Consider the following 9,785-nt stretch of genomic DNA (forward strand, 5'->3'; position numbering starts at 1 on the left):
TATAAACCATTATTAGGTACGATGCCCATTGACCAGCGCGCGGCGGAGCGCGTCGGAACGCACTTACACGGCCGTAAAGAAAATAGTATTTTATTAACAGTTCTTAGGGTGAGTTGCACCACCTAACTTTGACCGTAACTATAACGATAACCAGTGCCTTTTGTATGGAGTTTGATAGATTTTTGACGTTTGTCAAAGTTAAACTAAGATGGTGCAACCCACCCTAAGGCTGTTTTGACAAATCCGTATCACGATGTCGTTTTGACAGCTAGTTTGACAGCGAAGCATAGACGTAAACAGAGAGCAGAAAGAAGGAAGAAACTAATTTAAAAAAAAAGCTAAAAACAATCGCAAAGTCATAGACATTTTTTAACTTTTATTCGATTTTGAATGAACTTTTATATCGCCGCGTCGTTGGTGGTTCAATGTGCATTTTGGCTGCCATTTTACGATCGAATCGAATTACTGGTGGAGGACGCGGCGACTGACATTAGCGAAAGCTTCATAATGGTTTGCGATGGCATTTTGACTAGACCCACTGATTAACTGACATTTAATCCGGACGAAAATGAATGACAGAAATGTCACTTAATCAGTTGTAAGCATGCCGTGTAAGTGCGCTCCGACGCGCGCCGGTCAATGGGCATCGTACCTTAGATTTGGTTCAGACAAGGATAATCACGCGGTTGTAGCGCAGTACCCGTACATTTGCATCAAACCGTAACCGCACGATTACCACAAGCCGCGCGGTTATCACGCGTGTCTGAACCAGGATTTATGCTATGTTAGGTTAGGTTAGTGCTTGGCTAGGCTGCACACTGCACAGGCAAGCACGGCGCGTCTCATACATCATGAAATCTTATTCGAGTGTAAACAGTCTTAAAACAGACACTAAAGTTTTTACTCGACTTACCATTGCAATATAGCCTCTTTAGGTCGCAGATAGAAGTCAGTTCCTTGCCAGAGGAATATGAACGATCCTATTAGGTAGCCCATAGAGAACAGGTTGACACGGTTTGTGCCCGTCATGAACATGATGGCTAGAGTCACCCAAAGCATTCCTAAGAATACCATTCGCTTGATAACATCCAACCAAGATCTGAAAAGAAAAAGTAACCTCTCAAGTATTAATAATTAAGTAAGAATTATATGATAAAGTCATTTACAGGAGAATAGAAAGGGTCAATCAGTTCTTAAACATTAGAATTGGTACCAATAAAACTTACCCTACGTAACTTAAGAAGTCTGGTACGGGATTGACAAAGTTGGGCGTTTCCCAGTCTTTCCCAATGTCTTCGCTGTTAGAACCACCAGTGTAAGTTTCTCCATGAGTTTTCTCTATACGGAACACTCTAAGCTGCCTTGTGGCAAATAATAGTAGGAAATAATCGAAGACCAGCTTCAGGGCATGTGGTGGTTCGTCAGGATAAGGTAGGAAGAGCCATGTCCGAACGTGTTTCATTTGCTGTAAATTTAAAAGACGAATTACAAACACTAATCAAATGTGCAGCTCTATTTACTGACTATTTAGATTTAGACAGTTATCCAACAAAAGAAAACTGGCTATACAACATAATTTACTTCAAAGCAAAACGTTTAGAACCGATATGTATGTTGAAAAAATCGAATTGCCTAAGGTAGAAATCGAACCCAAGACCCTTGCTCTTCCGTCTGAGCTACTTAGGCATTGGGTGAACCCTTCGATATTGCATCTTCTAGGGTAAGTCGATTCAGTCGTATTTATGACTACAACGACAATTCAAATAAAGCGTCCGTTTTTATTGTCTGGTCAGTTTTAAGTTTGAAAGTTACCTGTTCATCACCACTCCACGGATAGTTGATACACAGCTGCGGCAAGAATCCTACAGCCAGCATATACTGAACCGGCACCAGTACAGTGACACTCGCCGTGAATACCGGCCAGATCCTCGCCTGGCGCACGCGGGACATTGAGACTAGAACTAGGAGCCAGCCCGCGTATAGCACTGCATACACGTCCATACGGGAACCGATCACGCCAATCAGGCAGATTAGGGTTATCTGGAATAATGGATTTGTAAAACTTTAGTCGTCTGTTCAGTCATTGGAAGGCTATTTAAAAAGATAACTACTAATGTAGTGTACAATTGCTAATTAAAGAAACAGGCCAGCGGACGACGGAAATCGAACTAGCGTGCAAGATTCGATATCTAAACCAATGGGTTTTGGGGTGATCAGTGATTGACTGATGGCATTGAAGAACTATTCCAAGTTTTTATTTATGGTCCTAACTACTAGGTATGTAGCTCGCATGTTGTACCACTGTTTTTTATGTGTGCAATAAAGATTTTAAATAAATAGAGATAAATGATTATGTGCAAAGTTACCTCTACTCCAAACTTATAAAATCCATAATTAATCAAATATTTAACGCAATGGATCATGTCTGTGTCGGCGTCCTGACGTGTGATCTCCGGAAACATAACTTTCTCTTTTTCCTTATTGTCTACACCTAGTAACTGTCTGTAAAAACAAAAAAGTTTACATCAGAAAAAAGTACGACAAGTTTCCAAATAGTGCCTTTTACAATTCCATTAGATACCATTTAGCTTGATGCACTGGATGTATAGGAACTTACCTTTTTGCCTGCTGTCTATACTTGACTAGAGAATAAAAGGTAAAGACAGCTATAAGTCCAATGTAGCCTTTGAGAAGAACTACTAATGGTTTATCTCGCGTTGCCTTTAGGAACCCAAGCCATTCGGCGTTGTTATACGTGGTAGTATTTAGAATTGTTATGTTTTCTCCAGACTGAAACGGGAGAAAAAAAATAGAAGTAATTTAGAAGTTAGTCTTCATAAAGAGTGTGGGTTGTGAATGCGTCTACTAGCGCAGACAACATTCAATTCAAATGTGAATAACATAAAGATCAAAATTGAGTATTTTATAACAGTGAAACACGTTAGTTTTAAAAAGCGAGGTGTCCCTTGCGCGCGACAACTCGTTATGATGCTTAGTGGATGCCCTTTCGGTAACACATATTTGTCATTTGTTTAGCCGTAAATAGAATTGTAAGCACTTATAAGAAAGTAGAAATAAAATAAGTGCTATCACTGCTTAAAAAATATGAAAAACGTCACTATTGAAGTTAGCTAACGTGTCCTTGCCGAAAACAGGCGAAAGTTTTTGGCAGTTGCCATAACGATCGCCATTTTGCTTATAATTTCTATTTTCGGCCAAACGCGCCGATTGTTATTGATTTTTGTGTCACTGAATGAACCAACAACCATTTTCACTATTTTTAAGCTGTCAAATTACTTACACTGCTCGGACACTCGATGCTAAAGAACGCGTGCTTGATGTACTCGATCTGGTAGACCATCTTGGCCATCAGGTACACGCTGATGAGGGTAGATATGAGCAGCACGCAGATGCGCTGCCGCCGCGCGCCCAGCCACAGACCGGGAGATATCATTAACATTATGGGCACGTGCATTGCGCACACCTGGAAAATTAAAGTAATTATGAATACTGACTTTCTGGTTTTGGAGTCTACTGGACCATTAAATACTCCAGATTAGATAGGTGAGGTCACTGCGTCGCTTTTCCAAGTATAATCGCGTGACAATAAAGTAATATTTTTATGGGAGTGAATCATATTATTATCTTACCATCAGGCTTCCATTTATGTTTGAATGATAGTTGACGCATAGTTATAGTAGAAAATGAAAAGCAGATTTCAATAGAGTGAGTGGTTTTAGACTTGAAGGCAATTTCACTTTAACTTTTAAGACTGCTTCCCCAATCCCTTTAAAGACACAAATAAAACAATGAAGGCTACCTAACGTATTTGTACTCACCAGTTGATGCCACTGTAGTTAGGTTCTGTCACTCTCTATCGGTTAAGTGATACTAACTTATTATTATTCTGTGGTGATACCGACTATTGAGCGTAAATACTGCAGCCCTTTATAATGACTTAAGTAGCTATACTTACGTTAAGCACACAAAGCAGCATAAGAGCGATGAAGATGACCTTCACAAGATGCAGGTCTAAGTATGCAAAAGCCTTGTCCATCCACTCGTAGAAGTGTCCGCGCACTGCTTCGTATAAGCGTTTGGCGTAAGGCACGAATCCGCTCTCGGGACGTTCCGTTATAGTTGGAGCATACGATCGCGCGCGAGATGGTTTTCTGCAATCAACAAACGTACACGATGAAGGAAATCCCTATTTTTTCTATCTTATACGCTGTGCACAATCCTAATTAACAACTAAGAGACACAGTAGCTTACTATGTAAATAAGGTAAAAAATACAATTGATCGTTTTAAGCTAATAACAGTCGTTGAAGCCTTGTGTGATTATGTGAGCAATTGACATTTCAATCAAACTGTTGATGTTCAAACACTAAGAAAGAGAGCTAGCTACTCTATATTCCGTTTACAATATGAGTACCTGTGCAAGGATCGTTTCGCAGTGGTGTTCATGGAAGTCATGGAATGATCAGCTTCAGTCAGACTCTTATCATCCATTGCACCTTCGGGCGACGCCGCTCGTTCTTCTTCGGACGGTAATTGAGGTATCTAAAAATTATAAAGATTTTAATATCTACATCCCTATAAATTTTTTAGCGTACCAACTTTACACAATTTTTTTATGACGCTGTCTATACTAGAAAGCTATCATAAAATACAGATCGTTCCGCTCGTAAAACGTATTTCATAATATAGATAAAATACTAATTTTGTTTTAAACTTACGTCATCTTTCATGGTGGAAGCACCAGCTTGACTTGGCCTGCTAGAGTCAACATCTTTAGGAACAACGCTGTTCGTTCTGTAAAGAGAACCATTTTTAAAAGGGANAGAATGTACGAAAATCGTATCTATTTCAACTGCATAAGATTCCAGTTTATTAACATGCTGTCATCAGAACTTTTTGGTATCTTACCTTGTCTTTGGATCGGATAACGCCATGAAGTCTTTATGGAAGTAATGGACTTGCATTATAGTGATTATCAAAAACAATGTAGGCGTAAGGAGCTTCACAAACAAATCCGCTGGATGGTAAGGTTCTAAACCTAAATCGTGTTGCCTGTAAACATTCAGATTTATTAGCAAACCAAAATATACTTTATAGACTAAAATATAAAGACTAAACTACAACTTACAGTCGTTCGTTGATCAGCAAATATGTTTCAATAGTTTTTGAAAAGTTATCAAACTGGTATATGTAAATTAATATCAAATTTATCATCGAGTAAATAATGACTGTTATCCAGAACGTATACATTAACCGTCGCCATAAACGCCAACTTATCTGTGGATAGAAAATACATTAAAATAAATAAATGGTAACATAACAACGTGCATATTTGTTCAATAACTGAGTCAAGTCACATACTCGTATCTGAGTAACATGTTTTCTCATCCGAGATGGAGTATAATTAAACAGTTGAAAATGCGATCTTATCTCGAGTGCTTTATCTTACATACTGTGGATACTGTAAATTCGTCGAAGTAAACAAACACCGTATTGAGACAAGTATAATAAATATAAATAAATAAATATAAATATGATGGTATGTATAAATAAATATATCCTTGGAGGAGGCCTTGTCTAGCAGCGGCCAACCTTTGGCCGCATCTTAATCAAGTACTAACATTTCGTTATCTCATTACCTGGAACATGAGTATAAACACCAAGAACAGGAACATGTATATGATGCGGAAGATGGTCATGCGGTCGCCAGTGACGCCTATGACGAACAGCATGATGACGACCACGTAGATCCAGTAGCGAGCGCAGGCCGCGCGTAGCCATTCGCCCAGCGCGCGTAGAAGACGCGACCGGCTTTCCTCTTCGCGCTGAGCTTCAATCACTGAATACCAATGATACATAATAATTTAACTTGACTTAACCCCTTGATTTTTTTTAATTTGCTTAGGAATCATAAAAAAATTACTACTGAATAATAAAAATGCCATAAAACGTGCGTGGGGCGTACCCAATACGTACGGTACGTATATGTATGAGAATCAAGCCTAAAAAGTCGGCCATTTCGCTGTTTTTTGTACAGTGTGCGCATCACATAACAATGTGAACACACCTTTTCGTATAATATTCAAGTTGACTTTGTTGTCATTATGTAAAATCTAAAGTTGGAAAGTGCATACTATAATTGAAAGAGTAATAAAGTAAGTAAAGAAGATAAAACAGTTCAGAATTCAGTCATTCGTGTGAAAGAAAATGCTGATTATAACATAATAACAATTCTAAAATGTTAGATAGTTTCATTAGAGATGTGGGGAAAAAAGCATGTCTAAAGAAAATATAATTATTAGAATTTTTTACCATCCGCCAGACCTGTCGTTTAAATAAATGAGACAAATAATTTGAATGTGAATAATATTAGGAATTTTCTATCCTTCATTTATCATTAAAAAAATAATGCATTAAGTCCTCAGCCGGATTATTTATTGTTTAGTGCGCCTACTTAAAATATGTAGAAAAATATAGTGACGGGAGCTCGATGGATCGTCCGGTGTGGACCCGCTATAAGTATTTATATTCTCAGCAGCAGCCATATAAAGTAATTTAAAACGTGACTGACACCACCATAGCTGTCTGTGTAAACAAGAGCAAACCGCAAATCACTTACCGCTCGCAGCAGTGGACACCGTCAGCTGTAGCGGCGCCGCCATATCGGTGATGACGGCGGACTGCCGCCGCTGGCGGATCTCCGCTACCCGCTGGCGGAGCGTCACCCAGAACATGCAGGTAAACAACGCCTTGATCAGAAGCGGCACGCATGGCTCGCCCTCCGCTCGGCCCACGCCGATTTGACGGAGGTTCACTTCCTGGAAAAACAAAATAGTCATGAGTATGACATTCTTAAAAACAAATGAGACATCAAAATAATATTGCTGTCGTTTATCTGTGGTGATATGAATCATCTGTACCTACTAAACTGCAAGCAAAGCTGAGATCTAGCGCATATGTCATTCAGTGCCTGGTATGGGCGCCCATAAATATTAGGATATTTATTAGATGTTCAAAGAATATTCATTTTTCGATACAAAAGTGCATTCCATAATACACACCACATCTTTAGGTAAATATGCATCCGATTAGCCGAACACTTTTTCATTCATCTTTACTAGGATGAATAAAAGAAAAATGTAAGTAAAATTAAGTAATTCTACTGCCATTGTGTGTTTATTTATTAACCTTCATTTTTATGTACCATAAAATTTTTAAACATACATGTACCGTGACGAATATCGGTATACAATCAACACATACAAATCGTCCCTTATAATTAAAACTCACCTTGAATACCAAATAACTAATTCGAGTACTTATAACACTTTAATAATACCGTGTATTTTAAGTGTAGTATAATAGTTTAATAAGCTATTATCTTTGTGAGCTTGACTTTGTTCAAAAACAACTTGTATGTAACTAATAATTAAAGTATAAAGGACTGTCATTAGCCTATGTCTATGGCCTACGCGACTAGTCAGCTTGCCGCCGCACATATTAATTGCTCTGTATTAGACGCTGGTAGAGTGCGCATCTAACAGTACTCTCTGTGTAGTCTGCAGTCGCGGTCCAATTCAAATTATAATTTTAATAACGTCAATTAACAAATTTTAAATCTTGGCGTCTTTTAGTTATTTAGGGCAGTAAGCGCGGAGTTGATTTCAAGCCAAATTCATTTTATTTGAGAGCTATACTTTAGTGTTCAAGAACATTGACACGTATGGGTTCAGAATATGCATGCTGTATTTGCATTGAGCAGGGCTGATCTCGAGTATGAAGGAATGGTGTAACTCACACAGGGTAGCTGTTAGAATACGATTTCATTAGTAAGAACTTAGCTGAATTTGTACTTACCGTAATATTCGACGGTAGTTCAGACTCCAGCAGATTCATGCCGTATATGTATTGCGTGAGGAGCAATAGCATCGCGTAGCACACCAGAATAGGGCTGGTCTTCAGCATGAAGGAGCGCTGGTCCTGGCACAGCCACACGATGTTGGCCCACATGAGGAACACGAACGTGAGCCACGAGTGGAACATTATGCTCCACGCCATCATTATGATCGTCGTCGCTATGTACGAGGATCTGTAAAGAAAATGAGACCATATTATTATGTGTTTTTACCCTTCGAATTTCTTTCTTTTCTCTGTGTTGTTGATTTTTATTTACTTGTATTGTATTTACCTGACTAGAACTTGGAAGAAATCAATTATAGCCGCTACGACGTCGTCCATCAGTGTGTTTTCTTCGACGTCTAGAACTGATTCTGGAAGAGACGTGGAATAAAGTTTAGCTATAATGAGTGTTGAAGATACATTCGTCTTACTATAAACAAATGGTCGAATTGATCTCAAAAGCAAGCTTCATTAATCAGTCCCATAAAAAAGTTATTACTATAATAAATGAAAGTTATTAATATAATCTAACCTTTGCTACATGTGATAAATTGTATAAAAAGTTACTAAAAAGTATTTACCTTCATCAGGCACGACCACAGAGCCCGTGGAATCTTGGTGCAGCTGGCGAGACATCGAGGCTGATCGCACGCTCGACCATCGCTTGCTTGGGCTAATGTTCCTTATTAGCTACGCAAATTAACACATGTTAGAACTTAGAAACTAACTTAAAATTACAAATTACAGTTCTGTAAGACCCTTATTACCACACGTATTTAGACAACCACAAGCGCCGCAAATAATTACAGGAATCAGAGAATGCCACATGGCATTAAGCTCGCCTGTTGTACCACTGTTTTTTATGTGTGCAATAAAGATTTTAAATAAATAAATAAATAAATCTGTAGTCTACAAGTTTGCTACTTCTTTACCTTGGATGTACAACTATGACAGAAGTTTCTGATTAGAAGCTGTCGTTGAACTTTCGTTATTTTATTCATCGACAGTGTAATAACAACAATGCAAATACGACATTTAACTAAGAGAAAGTTCAAGATTCTAGAATATGGCGCCAACAACGTTATAAAGTAAAGGATCAACATGATTATAATTACAAATAATCACATAACGAATGCCTTTAATTTATACAATAATAATTATAAAAAATGTATAGGGTGTAATTGTGTGGGTAGAGTATAGTATTTTTTTAAATTGTGTAACATGCATTACATGACAGACAATATTGTAAGTTAAACACAACACACACACTGCAATCAAACATAGAAATAATGCTCACCAAATATGGTATGGACACACACGAATACAAGTATACAATAGTTTCGATATGTTGGCAATGTTCATCGGGCGAATGACTCTAATGTATAGTTAGAAAAGTAAGTAAAGCAACCCAAGCTTATTTTTATCCATAAAGTATTGATGTGGATCCAATACTAATAAAGAGATGCCATAAAATCTCTTTGCAATATCATTCACACCAATTTCTTGCGCCAATGTATGAAAAGCTAGATGAGGTAACACAAATGATCACAAAATATCTGTTTTTGTGTTGCAGTTTCAATAGCATGAATATTATAATCGTATAGAATAGAGGTAAGAGTGAGTCATATGCAAGAAACCGGTGAAAACGATACCACAGACAAAACAATCCCGACACCCAACAGTGAAAAGAGAAAATGAAATACCTACAGGGGTAGTCTCACTGGCGTTCCCACGGAGTGCTTTGGAATTTATGTATGAATATGCAACCTATAAAAGAACGAAAGCGTGTTGCAAAAACAAAAAGTAAAAATTTTGATATCGAAGAAATTAAATGCCAAAACCTGTAAAAAGTGTTTGTTAGCCTAT

The 9,785-nt window shown here is 38.0% G+C and overlaps 1 protein-coding gene across 6 annotated transcripts in view; it reads right to left on the bottom strand.

Annotated features, from left to right (window-relative positions):
* Piezo (piezo type mechanosensitive ion channel component) overlaps positions 1-9,785 on the bottom strand; it is a 52,634-nt gene that overhangs the window by 30,919 nt on the left and 11,930 nt on the right. For 4 of the 6 annotated variants that reach the window (XM_028310949.1, XM_028310952.1, XM_028310951.1 and 1 more), the window contains exons 8-24: positions 9,627-9,686; positions 8,501-8,609; positions 8,209-8,290; positions 7,878-8,109; positions 6,640-6,838; positions 5,660-5,859; positions 5,149-5,297; positions 4,929-5,072; positions 4,739-4,814; positions 4,435-4,562; positions 3,977-4,172; positions 3,302-3,484; positions 2,618-2,790; positions 2,367-2,502; positions 1,813-2,040; positions 1,227-1,465; positions 914-1,099 (exon numbers count right to left, since the gene is read on the bottom strand). In XM_028310949.1, the coding sequence (XP_028166750.1) occupies positions 914-1,099; positions 1,227-1,465; positions 1,813-2,040; positions 2,367-2,502; positions 2,618-2,790; positions 3,302-3,484; positions 3,977-4,172; positions 4,435-4,562; positions 4,739-4,814; positions 4,929-5,072; positions 5,149-5,297; positions 5,660-5,859; positions 6,640-6,838; positions 7,878-8,109; positions 8,209-8,290; positions 8,501-8,609; positions 9,627-9,686 (2,720 nt within the window). Of the gene's footprint in view, positions 1-913; positions 1,100-1,226; positions 1,466-1,812; positions 2,041-2,366; positions 2,503-2,617; positions 2,791-3,301; positions 3,485-3,976; positions 4,173-4,434; positions 4,563-4,738; positions 4,815-4,928; positions 5,073-5,148; positions 5,298-5,659; positions 5,860-6,639; positions 6,839-7,877; positions 8,110-8,208; positions 8,291-8,500; positions 8,610-9,622; positions 9,687-9,785 lie in introns of those variants that run through there. The other 2 variants (XM_028310954.1, XM_028310953.1) reach the window with 2 other exon arrangements.

This window comes from Ostrinia furnacalis, unplaced genomic scaffold (assembly GCF_004193835.3).
Source record: "Ostrinia furnacalis isolate ACB-3 unplaced genomic scaffold, ASM419383v2 OfSCF3139, whole genome shotgun sequence".
NCBI lineage: Eukaryota > Metazoa > Arthropoda > Insecta > Lepidoptera > Crambidae > Ostrinia > Ostrinia furnacalis.